Source organism: Cyanistes caeruleus, chromosome 3, assembly GCF_971803275.1.
Source record: "Cyanistes caeruleus chromosome 3, bCyaCae1.hap1.1, whole genome shotgun sequence".
Lineage (NCBI taxonomy): Eukaryota > Metazoa > Chordata > Aves > Passeriformes > Paridae > Cyanistes > Cyanistes caeruleus.
This window is the reverse complement of record NC_141703.1, coordinates 13,376,225-13,395,040: the sequence shown is the minus strand read 5'-3', so window position 1 is coordinate 13,395,040 and position 18,816 is coordinate 13,376,225. Positions and strand designations below refer to the sequence as shown.

The following is an 18,816-nucleotide window of genomic DNA, read 5'->3' as shown; positions in this document are numbered from 1 at the left end:
AGTTACTTCTACCTGTGATTGGAATCTCTTATAACTATGTTTTAATATCTTGGGGCTGTTAATTCCAAACTTTCTGATGATACAAAAGTATATTTTCTTTTTATGAATTTCAGAGTTATGGCCTGCTGATATCATTGCAACCTGTTTGTCTTACAGGACACACAAATACAAAAAAAAGTTTTCAGTGAAAATGTTCCTTACCTGTTGTGTTTAGTGATTAACAAACTGAACAAGAAATGTCTGCTCCTTGATTCTTCCTGAGAATTTACAAACAACTTCTGTATGTCATAGTGTAACAAATAGTTTACTTTTTGTTCATTGTGCATTTTTCTGGTGTATGTGTCTTGAATGTTATTTTATTAATCCCCTGCCTAGTTTAATATCAATAGATATATCAAATCATGTGTGTATTTGTGCTCCCTGCTTTTCTAGGCTTCGTTTTGAGGCAACAAGGGGTCTTTCAGAGTCCGCACTTGATGAGAAATCTTCAGAAGATACCAAAATGCTTCTTTTGCAACTCAGGTGCAGTCTTTGCCTGTGTAATTGACTGTGATGGCCTGGGAGAGCACAGAGAAAGTCTGTCCTGCTGCAGTCTGTGCTACCTCTTGGGCAGTGTTTAAAGCAGGTCCATTGGCACATGTGTAAAGAACATGGGTATTAATTGTAGTGTTCTTGGAAAACTCAGGCTACTTTTTGGTTATGAAAGGCTACATTTACAGCTGCAACTGGGTAGTATACTTTTCTTTGTCCTCAGTAGCATTTGCTTTTAAACAGCTGTTCACTTTCTCCAAGAAATGAGCAAGAGTGATTTTTAGTGCAATCTCCTGTTCACCTCCACCCAGACATAGTATTTAAGGTGATATCTTGACCTCATTGACATGGAAGAGGTTTCATCCCTCCTCACCTTATTAATATAGTTATTTCTAGGTCCTTATGTGTGAGGTGCTGCAAAAGTGGTCAAGATTCATGAAAATAATTCTGTAGAAAACAGCCTAAATGTTTCATGTTAGTATTTATCTTGAGGATAACCATTCCCCATTGTACGATGTTCCCTTTCCTTGCTTGTTTCCAGGTTGTGGTTTCTGGTAGCTCTTCCTTGCTTCTCCCTGGCATACACACCTGTCTATGGATGAACATATGTAAATGTGTTTTTGCTGAAGTTAAGAGAATATGATGGCACATGACCAGAACAATGTGTTACTGACTTCAGAGGTTGAGTTTGTTCACAAATGAGGAACGTAGGTATAAATTGTCTTGTGACTTCAGGGCTGAGTCTTGCAAATACTTGCACAAGTCAACGGTGTATGAGAGGAATGCCACGTAAATGAATCTGTTCTCAGGATCAGGACTCAGGCTGTTGATATTAATTTGAAACAATGAAGATTTGTGTAATTGAAGTGGCTTTTTAATTAAAAATAAATAAGACAACTTAAAGTTCGTGTGCTTTAATTGCAGTATTATGTTGCCTTAAAAGTCCTCAGAAATCAGCATAGAGAACTGGTTTTCTGCTTTAATCTGTAGGGGTTTTCATGTAGTACTAGGATTGATGAGTGTATGGTAATTCTGACATTGTCCTTCTGGTGTTAATTGCTTTACTGAATTTTTCCTTTGAAGTGGAGAAACATGAGGTGTTGGACACAGTCCTTTGAAATTCATGCCCTCTGCAGATCACATCAGGCAGGGGCAGTTTCCAGGCAGTGCCCTCCATGCTCCTGTCACTGCAGCAGGGATTGTCCTCAGGGACCTGCAGGCGGGCTCACCTCACATGGAAGGTGTGCTGACCCTGCACTGGGGTGTGCCAAGTTTGTTACAAAGTCCCTTTGTTCCCAAGGTCAGGTACAGGACAGCTCTTCCTGTGAGCTGCTCTGTGCTGCACTTGGTATCCACAAGAGAAAGTGGTCTCGTGCTGCCTTTCCTCTGAGGTGGCATCATTTGAATCTCCTAAACCTGTAATGGAGGAGTGAGAAGGTAATTTTTCATGAGATTACTTGGCGATACTTTAAATTTATTTTTGAATCCTCTGTGACTTGTCTTGTTTCTAGTCCATTGCCTGTATATTTGACTTGTGTATACTCTTATTTTCCTTTTTTCTTTCCATGGTTAACAAATAAAATGATGCAAAAACTGCATGTTGGTATTTTTAGGGGACTGGTTTGGTTTCACACAGTATGGAGCTCAGTTTGTGATTTGGCAGTCCAAGGTCAATTTCTCACACATCTATGGAGGGGCACGCTCAGAGAGCTGTACTTGGGAGCTCAAGAGGAATTTTAGCATAAATGCAGTGTTTGGGTTTATTTCTGCTATGTAAACCCCCAGAAGCTAATTCTCAGGATATTCTTGACAGCCAAAATAGCTGTTAAAAACAGCTTCTACCTTGAAAGGCTTCTACCTTGAAATTTTTTCAGCGTTCCATGAAGTTTTGCATGCATTCGTAAGTTATTCAAGAAAATGAAAAAACACAAAGTTTGTTACCAAGCAACTCCAGAGCAGGAAGATGCCTGGGGACCCGTCTTGCTTGGCTCGTTAGCTTTCTTATTAAGTAATAAATGAGCCTCCAGATGGCCAGAATTTTGCTAGAACTGAGATAATTTTCTTTCAGATGAAGAATTTATTTTAAAACTTCAGCTGAGAAGAAATCTGTGTGTTGTTCTTTCTCACTGCTTACCATTTGCCATGATAGGGTATTCACAGGAGCTGAGGAGCTAATTAAGCAGCTCAGAATTGCAAAATGTGTCAGCATGTACCGCATATTTGACAGTTGCTGCCTGTAGAAGATAAAGCAAACAGTTGAAGCAGCAGTATAATGGAGATTTATGGCTTTAGGACACAGGCATATGTGGGAGAACAATTTGTAATAAGGGATCAGTTTCTTGTTGTACAATTCATGCCTTTTTTAGATGTCTGTAGACTTGGTACTTCAATTTGTTTTCAGTGGAAAGAAGTCTTGTAGTAGACAGTTTTTAAATTAAGACATATAAAGTCAGGCATGCTTGATAAGAAAAAATAAACTTTTTTTTTAATGTCAGATCAGTTTATATTCATTATCTAACTCGGAGGCTGTTTTTACTTCAAGCTTTTTAAGCTTAAGCTCCCATCTTCTCTGGGAGTCACATGGAGTGTAGTAAATAATGCCTACTGTCTAAGAGCAGCAGCCATTTGGAAATGTCACAGCAATCCCAAAGTCCTTTTCTGCCCTAGCAACTTGCTTCATTTTTGTATTTCTTTAGCTCAAGCTACTCCCCTCATGTGTCTCCTAGTCCAAAGGCAGCAGGCACATCACTGTGCTTCTGCCAGTGTGCAGCTGGAGCCAGCATTTCAGCATTGTAAAATTATTTTCCATTTTGATCTGCCACTGTGGACTCTTTTCCTGAAATTAATAAATGTGTAGGTCCCTGCAACACACTGATTTAAAATACCATTTTCAGAAGAAAGCTTCAGTTCTGCCCATTTCCAGGGTCACACATTGACTGTTTCAGTATTTGGAAGCTTCCAGGGGAGTTTCATTAACATGCTTGTGGTTATGGAAGCTGATGCTGCACGTTGTGCCATCAGAGCTGTCCTGGCAGGCTTGGGCTTGTGCCCCTGAGCACCTCCGTTGCCTGATCCAGCTGGCTCTTCACCCTTTGGTTAATAAATCTCTTTGCAGACATGGAATGCTTGGTATGGGGTCCTTGGGGTGGAGGAGGTCCAACATTCGAGGCATGGTCAGGTTTGCACTGAGGTAAAGGAACCTGGCCCTCTGTGTGTGCCAGGTGTGAGTCACAGCTGTGGTAGTTTGTCTGTTGTTGCACTACAGGTTGTTTTCCCCCAGAGAAACAATTCTTCCTTCTTGGTTTTCAGATTAGGGTGTCCCTTTTCAGTGTCTGTGATCAGTGTGATGCAGCACTTGGAAACTGCCTGCATAAAACAAACAGCCATTTGTGACTGATGAGGCTGGAGTTCTGCTTTGTTCTGGTCTTTTGAAATGTATTTTGTCTTGCTGTTAGTGCTCAAATACATAATGAATCTCAACTTTTGGGTTCTTGGTAAACACTTGCATACAACATGCAAGAAGATATCATGGGTAGTTCTCTGGGTGCAGTTTCATTCAGGTCAGAATGGCTGGAGTCAGTTTTACTGATGGCATGGTACAACCACCATTCATTGCATAATAGCTGGGTTTTAATTAGCTCCTGTGTGGTTCAGCTCTACATTCTTAATGACAAAATGATTTTGTTTCCCAGAGTGGAAATTTAAAGGTGTTAGAATAGAGCTGTTTGACCTCATAGCATTATTTTTCCTTCCATTTCTTTATAAGATACAGACTGTGAGCTTGTGTGTTTTCTGACAGTCCTTCATGTTCTCTCTGTGGCTGTGATACAGGTTTGTGGTGTGGAGTTATTTGAAGAAAAGGTTCTCTTGAGGAGGAAAAAGATGAAAACAAGCCACTCAAGATTTGTGGTGCTGTTTGAATTATATTTAATTTGGTACCAGCTATTCTGGGGGCATTTTGTTCTTACACAGGATATAGATTCATGCAGTTTTGTTTGCATGTGAACAATATGAATATTTAAAAGGTTGCTTCTTTTCTGATATAAATGCACTAATTTATAAGAGGCCTTTTAGATAACCGGGGGGGATGAGTGGAACAAATGAAAATCTCCCCCAAGGGATAGTTTCCTATTTTGTTTTGGCATTTGGCTTTTAATGACATACCATAGAAGTGCAAGCTCAGGACACTGGTAAAAATGAAGCTCATTAACTTTTAAACTGATGATATAAACTTATCTTAAGTACGGTCAAGTAGCAAAGTAACTGGATCCCTACTGGTTAATGTGTTAGTTTTGAAATGAAAAAGCTGGAGCCCAGTATGGTGTGTAGAACATTAAAATAACATCCCCTGTTGGTAATCAGAGCTGGTGACTTGTAAAGAGCAGGTTATAATTAATCTGCTCTTACTGAGCAGATGATGCCTTTGCAGTTCACAGTCACTTTATTTTATGAAAAACCAGTGTTTGTAGAGAAATATGATTAGAGAAACACAGGAATACAGTAAAAAAATACCACAAAATGTGCTGAAGAGGACATAATTCATTCTATGAAAGCTGTGTCTAGAATTTGAAATATGTGTGAGACTTGATGTGCACATGCAGCCTAGTTGGTGCCACCAGGGAGTATTTTCCCTTTGAGTGTTCCTGCTGTCACGTGCTTAGGCACAGGAATAATTGTTTTGAGATAATGGAATTTTTGTCTTGATTAATCCCATTAAACATTAAAAAAAAAAAAATTGTATTCGTGTGAAAGGCAGAACTGCCTCACCTGGTTCAGAACTTGCAGTTCTGCATTCCTTGTTGAAGCAGGGATTGATGCTGTTGGAGAGAGTATCTAAAAGGGGATGGAGATACCAGGTGTTTAAGAATTGTTTGAACTGGCCATGAAGAACTGCTGGGGCAGGGGAATTCAGGTCTCATATTTGAGGAACTGGTTGTACCATGGGAGCCTGCTGCATTCTGCAGGGAGATCTGGCAAACGCACTTGTCCTGGGAAGCACCTCAGTTTCTGCTGGAGTTTCAGTCGCACATTCCCCAATTAGCATGCTGAAAGTGCATGTCCAAAGGCTTTCAGTTATTTTTATTTCAATCTATATCTGTCTCCTCTTCCCTCAGGCAGACCCATGAGGCAGTGGCTTTGATTTCCATTTGGATTAGAAATGTTAATGCTACCCTTCTTTACACCAGGAAAGAGCCTTCCTTCCCTTGGGAAAGATAAGGGCAGAAAATTCCTGTGAGTGTGTGCTTGAGAGGAAAGCAATCTCTTGTCAAAATCCAGTCAGGAGAGGAGTTCTTAAGATGTTTGGAGTTCTAAGAAGTTTGGTACTTGAAAGGATCTCCATGCAAGAGGCAAAGCCTTGATTCTATTTTCTGCCTCATTTTCAGCTCTGTTTTATGAGAAGGTCAGGGAGTTGTGTGCTGTCACACAGGAGACTTTCCATGGTGGTTTGGTACCCTTACACAAGCAAATTTACTGTAGCATCAAACCCTGCTGAGCTGACAGGCCTCGTGTTGGTTCAGGGGCTGCCTTGTTCCTGAGGAGTTTGCCATGAACCAAAACAAGGGTTCCCTCTGGGCTGGGCTGCACACTATAAGCTCACTCCCAGGGATGCTCCTTATGTGTCTTGCAAGTGGTACCAAGGCACCACTGAAAACAGACCCAAATCCATCTCAGGTGATACAGGTAGCCTTGTATTTTCTGGGAGTGTTTTGGTGTGGACTCTGTGCCATTAAATAGTTTCCTGTGCTAAATGACTTTGAAATTTGCTTATTCTGTAATTAAAAATATCTGGGCTAAGAAGTCCTGAGCCTCCACTTGCTGTTTCAGCTTCTCCCTGCCTGAGGCAGGACTGTTGAATAAATAGTCTTTAGAGCTGCTGCAAGTACTGACTTCTTACAGAAAGGACAAATGGGAAAGAGCAAAGCAGGAATATTCATGTACCAGACTGACTTGATTCAAGGAAGAGTCAAGTCCAAAAACCAGCGTCAGGATTTGTCCATGTGGCTCATGTTTGCTGCTGCAGTTTTCCATCTGGCACAGCCATACATCATCTTGTCACCCACAAGAGCAACTCAGTTGCTGCTGGGGATCATTTTTAGCAGTGGAACCAGAATGGCTGCAAAAGCACTGTTTATTTCTTCCACTTTGAAGTAATAATTAAAATAGTGGCTTCTGATTCCACTGTGCTGGGACAGGGTAAAGAAGGTATCAGACTTGCTGATGTCTAATGTTGCACCTTTCCTGCTGGGACAGCACTTCCTCACCTTCACCCACATTTTTCTGGTTGCAAGGTAAAGGCAAGGAGAGGTGATTCTGTTTGTGCAGAGAGCAGAAGAACTCAAGCAGCAGCATTTTGGGCATGTTGGCAGAGCTGCTCTCAAGGCTTTATGGGGGTGTAAAGCCCTGGCCTAGCAAGGATGGGGATGACAGGCACTGTGCCATCAGTGGGGTTTCCTCTGCAGGTTGTGTTCACATGTCCAAAGATGCTGTAAAATGAAGGGGAGAGGCAACTGTGTCTGTCATACACTTTATTGTTCATGTGGAGCTTGGCTGATAAATAGGACTGAATTAAAGCAATACTTGTGAAAAGGAAAACCCAACCATGACTCAGAAGTGCAAAATTGCCTTCCACGTGTCCAGACACCATAAGGTTCTGGTTTGCTGGAGACAGCACGTGAATGTACCAGCAGGGCAAAGGCTTCAGCTTAGTGATATCCTAAATGGAAACAAGACACCTAGTACAGAATATGGCTTTGTTGCTGGGTAGCCACCTGTGACCCTGAGAAACAGCTTCTGTTAAGAACAGGTCACTGGTGAGTTTTTCTCTAGTTACAATTTACAAGTCGTGGTGCTGTCTCCACTCAAACCACTGAGCAAGGGCTGCCGAACAGTAACTGCTAGGAAAGTAAAATGGACAAAAGAAAAATGGTAAAAGCCAAGAACAACAAATCCTTGCCCACCTCCATTGCATTTGGACATGGCTCGTCTATCAAGAGCACCAGTAGAAGCAGGCAGTTCCTGTGGTGGTGGAGTGGCTTGTGATGGGAAGACTTAAGACTTGCAAAAGATCAGAAAAACTATCAAGTGCATCCCAGGTATGAAATTACAGTAACAGGTTGCCTAAGGCTGAGAAAGGTCTTAATTGCATCGTCCCATCGGGCGCACAGCTGGCAGCAGCTGAAGTAGCTGTAGCTGTCCCTTTGCACATTCCACCCTATTTCCTGCTCATCTATTTTTGCAAAGCTCTATGAAGGAACTAGTTTGACTCCAGAGGACAAAGTACGAGATGCTGCATACTTGATCTTCTCAGACCGGTAGTCTGAGAAGTTTCCGGCAAAATGTTCCCAAAGAAAAATCTGTTACCTGGTAGTGGAGGAGGGATGGAAGCACTAGGGAGCGAGCAGAGTGTGGGGCTAATTTGGTGCCTGGTACCAAGGTCTGTAATTTACTTGCCCAGAAGGGTTTCTGGAAAGGAGTCTACCTACCAGGTCACTCAGTGAGGTAAGGACAGTAGCTGGGGGTGCTGCTGCCAGCAAGCACAACCACCCCACGTGCTCCTTGGGCATCTTGGTCCCTCAGTTTTTTTCCAACACTGTCGTGGAGCCCTCCTTCCTCCAGCATTTCTTGTGCTGCCTGTGCAGGGAACCAGCAAGTGCTGACTGGTGCTGCCCACAGCAGCCAGTGTGTCCTGGTGGGTTTACGATTCCAGGCAGCTGCAGCTCCCTTCCCGTGCTGTCCAAGGCTGTGCCCAGTAGGCTGCCTGTGAGACAGGGGCAGTGGCAGCCTTTACTTGCTGGCCTGGCACCAAAACTGCTGCTGGGCTGGAGAGCCTCAAGCATACCTGTGTGCTGAGGCAGCTGTGCCAGGCAAGCTTGGGAGCCAAATGGCATCAGTGGCACAGCCCTGCCACAGTGTTGGGGGTTTCCTGCAGCTGTGAGGCAGAGCAGCCCCAGGGCTCAGGAATCCTGCCAGCTCCTGCAGACACCTCAGCAGGTGCCAGCTGAGGAAGTGAACATGTAACCAAATGTCAGGCAGGACTGGCTTTGCCAACTAGGAAGATCAGCATTGAGGGGTGAGCTTCACCTGTGCTACCCTTTGTATTTCTGCTTGGCCTGTACAGGTGTCATGGATGGAGAAAGAATATAGTTGTGCCTAAACCTGTTCAAACAGTTTGGTTTTTTTCCTTTTTTTCCCCTCCATATTAGTGTAGAGGAATAGCCTTGGGATCCTCTGCAGGGACAGTGTGTCTGAACACACCGTTTAGAGTTTGATGAGAAGTTTGTTTAACTGGCTGAGTACCATGTGACAACAGCATTGTTTGCTTGTCATTTGCTGATATGTAGCTGGGAGCAGCAGGTTCTCCTAGGAGGTCATGTCCCAAGGCCTTGGGATATTTTTATAATTCACCAGTAAAAACAATCAGCATCTTCAAACTGTCTTATTTCCTACACCACCACATTCCAGTTGTCTTTTCATTTACTTTCATGCCTTCAAAGTGCAAAGCCAGGGAGCAAACCAGAAGTGATCAGGCAGCTGTTCAGGCACTAGGAACATGGAGAGTGATTTGATAAAGCAAAAAGCTCGACTCTTTACGTACACCCCACACAGAGGCTTGGTCAACAAGCAGCACTGAATATGTTAAATGGATTTCCACCAATTTGCCTGGAGAGCTCTTCATTTCAGTGCATGATCTGGGCTCAGGGGAAGATGTTATTCAAAAGGAAAAAAACCCCAACTTTATCCCCTGTTCCTCAACGTATTTGCTGCAGCAACGCCATTCGTTCACGTGCCAGAGGAGCTCAAGGTCAGCAGGGTACAACTGCATCTTCTCTCTCTGCAAGCTGCAGGCAGCACTTCCCTGTGTGCTGGGTCTGGATCAGGAGCCAGCTGGGCTCCTCCTGCCAGCCGCTCTTGGTGCAGAGCTCCCCTAGGCCTGGCCTGGAGCAGCAGCTGGAGAGCAGCAAGGCAGGGGCAGGAACTTGCACGAGTGTGTTTTTCTGTCAGTCCCTGGGGCTGTGCCTGGCAAGTGCTGCTGGCTGGGCCTTCCAGCACTGTGAGGGAGTGGGAATGGGAAAAGCTCTTCCTGAGATCTCCCTTGCTGTGCTCCAGTTCATTTTTGACAGCTCCCAGAGCACCATCCCTGCTGTCAGAGATACCCCTGGTGTTCCTCACGCTTCTCCCCATCCAGTGGTTGAGTTCATAGCTTGTTCTTCTGTCTCATGGTTAAAAAAATAGGTATTTTATTTTTCATCCTCGTCTCCCTCGCTCATGCTGCTGAGGGAGGCAGAGGCAGCTTTTGGAGAAGAGGGAGGGGAGGTCTTATTGATGACCCAGGGTGGAGATGGAGAACGGGATGGAGAGCGGCCTCGCGTAGGACTGCTGTTTGGGCTCTGCCGGGGAGAAAAAGCCTGGAGCATTCGGCCGCTTCGTTCCTGGAACATCTGCTTCTGCAAAAGCAAAGTGAAAAGATGCTCTTTGAGTAGTGCACAGGGGAAGGCTGTGGGCAGGCAGGGGTTGCACTGTGCCTCTCACCGGGGTGTGAGCAGAGAGCCAGAGCCTGGAGCATGGCTGGTTTGCCTCTGCTGTGCTCATGATCACCTGGTCCTTGGTGCATTTTTTACCTCAGCCAGGCCACCCCATGAGAATGCTATGTGCACTGGTCGGAGCTACACACGGGGGACTCCCTTTGTGGTTTTTGTATGTGTTGGTCACACTCTTGTCTCCAAAGGCTGGTTTTCTGCCTGAACACCTAACATTCCTAGTTCCCACAACCTTTTCCTTCTAGAATGTTGGGAAGGACCACCCCTCTCCTCCTGAGGTTCCTGGCTTTCCCAGCCTTTATTCTTCTATCCCTTCTCAAGGGAGACAGCCTGGTGCCTGCCAAATACTGGCAGCCACTTCCCCAGCTTCCTGGAGCAGGCTCGACCCAAACCCATAAATTGAGGGTGGGCATGTCAGAATTTGGGTGTCTGTTGAAAACAGAAAACACTTGCAGGCTCTATGTTCTACTTGGAGCTTTATTGTCACTTTTGCTTTGTAAAGCTGAGTGGAGGCCTGCCAGAGCTGGTAGGGTGGAAGAGACACTTCTGCAGTCAAGCAATCTGCTACACTAAGGCAAGTGCCTCTACTCATTAGCAGCAATGTGGCCTTGCGTCACGCTGGGTTATGGAAGACGTGGTATGTGCTGTGCAGCTGCTGTAGGCTTCATATGGAAAATGCCAAATCCGAGTGCCCTGCTGCTCCTTCTTGGGATGGGGAGCAAGAAACCACAACCTTGGCTGAAGAACTGGCAGTCGAGTCACAGGTGATGCTTGGCTGAAAGGAAGATCCAGCCCCAACAAAGTTAAGTTACCACTCAGGTCTGAGAGGAAAATACATGTGCAGAATATATGGGTATGCCTGTCTGGGCAACTGCAAACTTGATCTCAGATAAGTTTTCATCTTGTTTGTATTTCCCTTCCCTATGCAGTGACTCTGGTCTGTGCTGACACAGAGGACCTGGCTGCCTATCTTGCTCTTTCTCCTCCTCTTTGAAGCTCAGTATTCCCTGCCAGTGAAGAGGCAGATAGATGTTGGTTTCCCCCTCGGCTTTCTGGGTGTTTGCTAAATCCCAGGGCTTAAAAGTCAAGCACAATTACAGAACTTAGCTGTTCCTCTGTGAGCTCCCTCTCCTAATTTACATCTTCATCACATTTGCCTTTATTGACTTAGTTTTAGAGCCTGGATGTTGCCGCAGTGTGGAATGGCAGAACAGTTCCTGCCTGGAGCTACACTTACCAAGGCTCTCATGCATAAAACCCCATGGTATGTAACCTACCCCTGCACTACTGCTAGGTCCAAATTAGTCAAGACTTCCTAAAATCTCAATAGTTAGCAGATGGTGGTTGCCTCTGATAAATGGTGCCAGAAAGCATTCAGATGGTGGAGGATTTCTGCAGCTGAGAGCTGCAAGGATGTCACCATGGCTGGAAAAGCCCCAGAGCCTGTTTGTAATTCAGTGGTAGGGGTGCAAAATTTCTCTTTGTTCTGTTGGCTTGTTTCACCCTCTCACTGAAGACAATCCCCAACAAAAAAAACCAAAGCATGTTTGATATGAAATATCTTTTTCCTAGTCAATCAAAAAACTTTGACTTCCTTCTGTTACTACAAACAACTCAGTGGCACAGTGGTGCTTTGTGGTGGTGTGGTAGCAGTGCTGGAAGACGTCCCAGCCTGACTTGACCTGCACCATCCCATGTGGCAAGGAATATTTGAGTGTGCCTTAGCCTCAGGAAGCCAGGGATGGGAAGGGGAATCCCACCTTCCTGTTAAGTCCCTCAGCAAGGCTGTAGGACACCTGCTTCCCAGGCCTTCAGTGAAGTTTGTTGCTTGAACAAACTGATGCACTCACACCTTCAGCAGCGCAAGTACCCAGCCCCTCCATGTTGCCTCCTGCCTTAGTGCTGGAACCACCAGGCTGCTGGCTAAAACCACAGCTCTGCAGGAGATGGAGGTGGTGTCATTCACCTGCCTCAAAACACCTCTTTCCCTCCAGCTGTGCCCTAGCAGTGCCAGATAGCCATGCCCTTTGCAGACAAGGAGTTCCTTGGGCCATTGGGTGCTGAAGAACAAGTGTAAATGATTTCCTTGGAGTGTTGGAGCGTTGATGCACTGCAGTCCTTTACCAGACGTAGGGGAAGTAATTTCAAAGCTTTGATTCAAGCAAGTTCAGGTACACCCAACCAGTTTAGGGTTTGTTTTCAAGCAAACTTGCTACTGGGAAAAAAATATTTTGCCTGTTTCTGAATTTTATTGTCTGTATGTTGATGCCCTTTGCTTTACAAAGCAAGTGCCAGCTGTTAGAGAAGGCTTCTGCTTTTGAGCTGCTCATTATTCCAAGGCCATTTTAGGTCCAGGCTGCAGACACATGGTGTGGCCTAAACACCATCTCCCAGGTTCCAGTTGCAACCTGTCTTCTCTGAGCCCCAGCTGATGTCTGAGGCAATTCAGCTGTCTGGAAGGCAACCTTCCCCAAGTGCCTCTGTGTGCTGAGCAGGGGGAAGCCAGACCCTTGAAGGAACACCTCATCTGAAGGAACATTTCTGAGAGAGACTGTCACAGAAATTCTGCCCTATGAGCTGTGCTTTCTCGCCACTAACGTCAGCTGTAGGCACCTGCTTGTGTCTGAGAGGAGCTGGAATGGACACCTGCACCCTGGAGTGGTGCCTCTGCCATTAAGCCCTGTGTGCTAGGCTGTGTCTCACATCACAGGAAAGTTTCATGCCACACTAATCATTGTTTCTGACCTCTCTGCGACTCTCTTGTAGAAAATATATGCACAAGGGAATTACACAGGTGGGCAAAATTTCCCATGAATTACAGACAGCTAGACATTTGAAAACTGACATTTTGACCTCTTTCACAGACAGACTTTTTTTTGTGGGTTACATGGCCCTTACTTTTAGAAAATTGATGCTAGCATAAAGTACATTATAATAATTATTTGTGAAATAATAATAGCATATTAATGGCATGCAAATTACTGATCTAGGAATCCAGCATGCCCATAACGATTCCTGTACTTTTAATGTCAACATTAAAAGCAACTTCTAACTAACAGTGATAAGGCAAATTAGCATTAATAACAGTTTTGACACTAATAGTAAGTTATCATTATTTTAAAAGTCTTTCCTGTTGCCAAGGCTCAAACTGATTTTAAAAAAGCTACACCACCTCTCAGCTTGCTGTCACTGATGCTTTTCCTACAACACTGTGAAGAGATTTCACTCTTGTTCTTAGCAAAGGTCCCTATGATTGCACCAGACTTCCTACTCTGTGGTCAAACACCTACTCAGGAAACAAGTTTCTAGATTTTAAAAGACCTTTGCAGAGCACCTTTTCCTTAATTGAATTTGGTAAAATGTTTTATCAGCAAAGGTTTTTAAAAATGTTGTTAGTGTACAGTGTTGAAGTGGGTAGAGCCAGGAAATAGAATCAATGCTTTTGAATTCTTTTCCTCTCTCTGCACAGCTAAACTCATCTCATGTCCTGTGGATATCTCATGCTCTGTTAGCATCACCTTTAGTTATTCAGCACATATGGCCAAGGACCATCCCACATGGGGAACACACACCAAGCTCTATGAGCAACAGCTCACAGAGGAAGCTTCATGTGGATGTAGACAATGCAGATAAACCTGGGCATTTCATCAGAAGAGTTACCTTCTTGCCCTCCCCCAGGAACATGACAGTGTCAATGAACAAACTGTTAAATAAGCTCATCGTTGATGTGGCTGGGGCCTGTGTTGTGCAGTGACCACTGCCTTTGCATGGACAGAAGTAGCTGTAAGATGACACGGTCTCTGTTCTGAAGCTTTCACAACCTAATTTTAGGTTTTTCTGTACTGAGTGGTAATCAACATGGCAAGTCAGTGCAAAGATGAGAATGCCAGTAAGAGGCAGGCACTGCATAACTTGGTAGCACTGAGTGGTGACACAGCACTGATGTGAGCTACTTAATTCACAAAAGCTCCGTAACTCTTCCTATGTGTTTGTTTACAAAAAAATATCTGCTGAGCTCCTTCCAACAGAAGGTGCCCTTTTCACTCAGAGTTTGCATCCAGAGGAGCATGTCTGAGATGGTGCCTCCACTGGAGGGGTCTGGGCTTTCATCACAACACATAAATTCTACATTCAATTTAAGCTTTGTTATGGTTTCAGTGCAGCAAAGCAAAGTCATACAAGCAAACAAAGCTTCTTGAGGTTTGACAGTTCTGAAGCTATCAGATGGGGGCCAGGACTCTGGGGCTCTGATGTGTCACCAACTCACCACTCAGTGCATGGGTTTGGTTTGAGCAGATTTCTCTCCAGAAAGATGCTGTTGCAGATTCTGAACTTTACAAGGCACTTGTGGACCTTTAAGAAATGGCTCTGTGAAGCTAGCACACACCAAGGAGAACTTTGCAAGTGCTTCAGTCCCACCTGAGCCTTCCCTGCTGTCAGTTATATGAGCCTGAACTTGACATGTAAAATAATTTCTTGTAACTTTATATCAGTAGTTTCTGAAGTTAGAAAATTATAATCTTCTACTGCTGAATACAACCATGAAAAGAACTACTGAAAACCTTTTCAATAGTCCTGTTTTTCCTCACTACTTCTAGTGTGTATCTCTGATGTCAGAGTGTTGCACTTAATGCTAATGGGGCCAATAGACTGTAATGGCCTGTTTGGCTGTGTGGTGCTGTGATGCAGCTCTGCTGAATGTGGTATCATGTTCAGCATCACCCCTTCACAAAATACAGGTATTCTCCCAAGCAAGCAACAGCCAGAAGCAGCAAATCCTTCTGTTGCAGTATCGGTATGTATTAATAACATCAGCAGCCAGGTTTGCCATTATCCTGCTGTGCTGGCTTTCGAGACAAAGACTGCAGCAGAAGTATCTGCTCTTGACCTGTGTTAGAGAGAAGAAATAAGAACACTCAGATTTCCTGGGATGGCAGAATACCTACCCAAGCTCCGTCAGGTCCAAACAGCTCTAAAAAGTTGCCAATAAATTCCCTGGACTTTTCTTCCCATTTCTGAATGAGGTCATGGCTCTTCTCTTCCACCTTGTAAACAAATTCTTTTGACTTTTCCTCCACATTCTTGACTTTTTCTTTCATTTTGTCCACTTGGTTTTGAAATCGATATTTCTTCTCCTGTTTTAAAAGCATGATCAAAGATTAATAAAAAAACCTTGGAAATAATTAGCCACAGACAGTTGAGAAGAAGAAAAAAAATTTGCATTAATACATCCTAATACATATGACCTTGGTTAGCTATCCCCACGTTATTTTTATAAATGCAAGCTGAACATTTGTGGAATGAAGTGCAGAAGGTACATATTGAAAAGACTTCTTGTGTGATTACTGTGTTTTAATCCTCTACATGAATCTTTCTGTATTTTCAAACTGAATGCCCTTTGAAACTGATATGAATCTTGTGAAGGATAGGAGTGAGAAATTAATAGCTCAAACTTAACAGTAGGCAAAAGGCAAATCTCCCTATGTTTCCTAGCAAATGCTGCTGACTTGCCAGCCTGGATATTAACTTGGACCAAAATGTTTCTTTGGGTGGATTTCTGCAGAGCAGAGGGAAAACTCTCATCAGTTCTGAGCCTGGATAATACAGGAGCTTCTGGCTGCAACACAGATGTGTGTAGGCCAGTGGCTTGTGACCAGCAAACTTCACAGAAAAGAGAACAACTCCTAATTGCTAAGCTGCACAGAAAAAGAGAAAGAGGAGAAGAGTATTAGGGAGCTCCTGGCAAAAGCTTCTGAAACACTTCAGCATTAAAGAGCTTTTGTCTTGAAATGCTTGGGTGTTCCACAAATTTTTGGTGCAAGCAAATAAGCAAGGCTGTGCTCTTGAAAGTGTGGTGGTCTGTGTAGAAACACAGATCACTACTGGCTTTTAATTTTCTGTTAACTCCATTTAATGGTCACTTGAATTTACTTTAAAAACAAGCACTGAAGTGGGGTTTATTCTAGCTCATAAATCACTAAAAGTACTGTCTTTGCAAGCCACAAGCACAAACTAAATCCCCAAGGTCCAAAGAAACCCAACTCCCTCTGTACCTAAAGGGTGATCAGCCCTTTAATGAGGAAACCAGTGCTCTTGTGAAATTCTGGGGATTTAATTTTGAGACAGTCTCTGGTGCAAATCAGTATTTCTGCATTTCAATTACTGTAAGCTAAACAATCAGATGTTAGGAGGTTCTTGGAGAGACATCAGTGTCTGAGATGGGGGCAAGCATAACTTATGCAACAGTATCTTAACCTCACAGCTGCTAAATTTGAGAATCTCCAGGCATCCAGAATGCCTTGTTTTAATGGATATTTGCAACAGTGATCCTTCTGGGTGGAGTACTTACAAGCAGGATTTTTATTAAAGGTGTAGAAGACTTAAAAAAAAAAACAAAACACAGTGAAATAAATATTTATGCCCTGTGATCTGGGGTTTATCTGCCAGACTTCAACATAAGAAAGAGAAACTCTAATGAAATTACACAATTCAGTCCTTCACAAGGGGGTTTCCAAGCTCCAGGGAAGGAGGTGAGAAGTCCTGCTGTGAGCCATCTCAGTCACAACAGAGGCTTCACTTTTGTGGGTTAGCTTGAGGCTTTAAGTCAAGACTTGAAACAGAAAATGAAGGAAGGTAAAGTCTAATTTCTGTAAAGTGTTTATTCCTCATTGGAGGGGCAGGTCAGTATGTGGAAGATGAATAATCTGAGCCATCCTTTCACATGACTCTGCCATTGTGGCTTCTGAGTTCTATAGCAGCATCATTTATGTACCAGCTTCCAAGCATACTTCCTATTTTTAAAACCATTTTAGCTTTTCCTAGTAATCTCACTGCTTTGTGACTGGCTGTGTTAGGGTTTTTGGGGGGGGGTTGTGGGTTTTTTTTGTTTGTTTGTTTTTCTTTTAATTCTATCACATTGGAGAAACTTTGGATCTCAGAATCCATGCTCTCTGGGCTGCCTTCTTGGAATAGGGATAAAGAAAAAGATTGTGTGTTGGGTGAATGGTTGAGCAGTCTCTGGTGGGTGGTTGGGCTCTGTCCTAGTGTGTCATTGTCACCTACAGATCAAGGAGGAAGAGGTAGCAGCATTTTTGTTAAAAGTGTAAGATGGAAATGAAGCTGCTAATTAATAGGAGCAATGAAAACTATCCTCAGCTTACCAGCTTCTTTTAAATTAAGTTCTTTCCAGCTATTTTAAAAACAGCAAGAGGAAGATATAATTTCTTAACCTTTACTTTACATTCAGGATGCTAGGAGAGTGTTTGAGGAGCAAATGTGGATCAGAGTACTCACATTTATAAAACTGACATTCAGCTCTTTGGCGGTGTATCCTCGCTGGAGGTTGCGCCGGGCATACACGTCGTAGTCCCGGACGATCCGTGTGATGATATCTGATGTGGAGATACCTTCGGTTCTCTGCGTAGGTACAAACATTCCTGAGCAAAGTGGGAAAAGAAAGCCTGCTTGATAAAGCTTGGCAGGACCAGGCACTGCGGCAGATAGCTGAGGATGAACACAAAAAATACCTGACAAAGGTAAGAAGCTTGCAATTCTGCCTTATTCCTAGTTTTCTCCTGTTGTTTCTGTGAGTTTGGGCAAGGTTGCTATACTACTTGCTTTTTTCTCAAGAAAAGACTAAAAGAAAGACTTTTTTAGAAAGACTAAAAATTGCCCTTTGTACAGTGTCAGCTGTGATGTGAAAGTTATTAGACTGGCAGGGGCTCCTGAGCCAGGAAAGCCAAGCTTCACAGCTGTGGCCAATTCACTGAGCAGTTCTTTCCATACGCACAGCCCTTATTTAATGTTATATAAAGGAGTGGGGAGGTTTGCTGCTCTCCTTTATTTCTACTCCTGTGCTGCAGCATCTGACAGTCTCTGTTCTGCTGAGTAGAACAGACCAGCCCCTGGCCTTGACAAAAGCCAGGAAAAAGATGCATTACAGTAACTGGAAAACACCCTGGAGGTGACAGCGGTTTATAACAGGAAGTGTAATGGTAGTATTTCACATCCATCCAGTCATGCCAGTAGCTGCGTAACCATCCTCCCTACTTTGACAAATCAGTCCCCAAGAAAACTTGCTAATTTATCAATACTGCTTGTATTTTCCACAACACAATTGAGATATATGTGGCTTTCTAACTGCTCCTCACCAAGGCATGAGCACCTGAACTGTTAATGCAATTCACAAATGCAATAGTAGCACAGTGCAGGCACACCTTGGTTTAGCAGTTACTCAGGGCTACAAAAAAATTACTACTTTCACTTATATGTAATGGCAACATGAAACTGCTGATGAAAGAGAGAGGAAACTGGAGATGGTTTGGGAAAAGAAAGTAATGCTTAGTCTTAAAACAGTGTTATAGCTCTTGGCAAATTAATCCTCATGTTCACTTAAAGTAAGCAGACGTAGGTACCTAATTTTACAGGGTTGGAAAAAGACTCAGGGAAGGAATCAAGAAGCTTAACAGCCTCTTGTGACTAAATGCTATGTGATATTTTTCCTTTCTGATCTCTAATTAATACTCTGCTAGAAAAATAGATTACTTTAATCATGAGCAGACATGTTTCCTTGATCGTTGTTTTTCAGGCTTGCAGCAGTCACTTAGGAAACTATTTCTGGAAGCAGTGAAACCCACTTTGAGCCAGAAACCTTTACAGATAGGAGTTACAAGAATACATGGACAAAATCCAAACCCCACCTTTGTTAAGCTGTTAGTGGAACTGTAGGTGGACATGACCCTTAGTC

The 18,816-nt window shown here is 43.6% G+C and overlaps 1 protein-coding gene across 4 annotated transcripts in view; it reads right to left on the bottom strand.

Moving 5' to 3' along the window:
* PCYT1B (phosphate cytidylyltransferase 1B, choline) overlaps positions 1-18,816 on the bottom strand; it is a 49,059-nt gene that overhangs the window by 310 nt on the left and 29,933 nt on the right. For 2 of the 4 annotated variants that reach the window (XM_023918514.2, XM_086879857.1), the window contains exons 6-8: positions 17,364-17,506; positions 15,017-15,205; positions 7,044-9,977 (exon numbers count right to left, since the gene is read on the bottom strand). In XM_023918514.2, coding sequence (XP_023774282.1) covers positions 9,771-9,977; positions 15,017-15,205; positions 17,364-17,506 — 539 coding nt within the window. In that variant the 3' untranslated portion in view covers positions 7,044-9,770. Of the gene's footprint in view, positions 1-7,043; positions 10,846-15,016; positions 15,206-17,363; positions 17,507-18,816 lie in introns of those variants that run through there. The other 2 variants (XM_086879858.1, XM_086879859.1) reach the window with 2 other exon arrangements.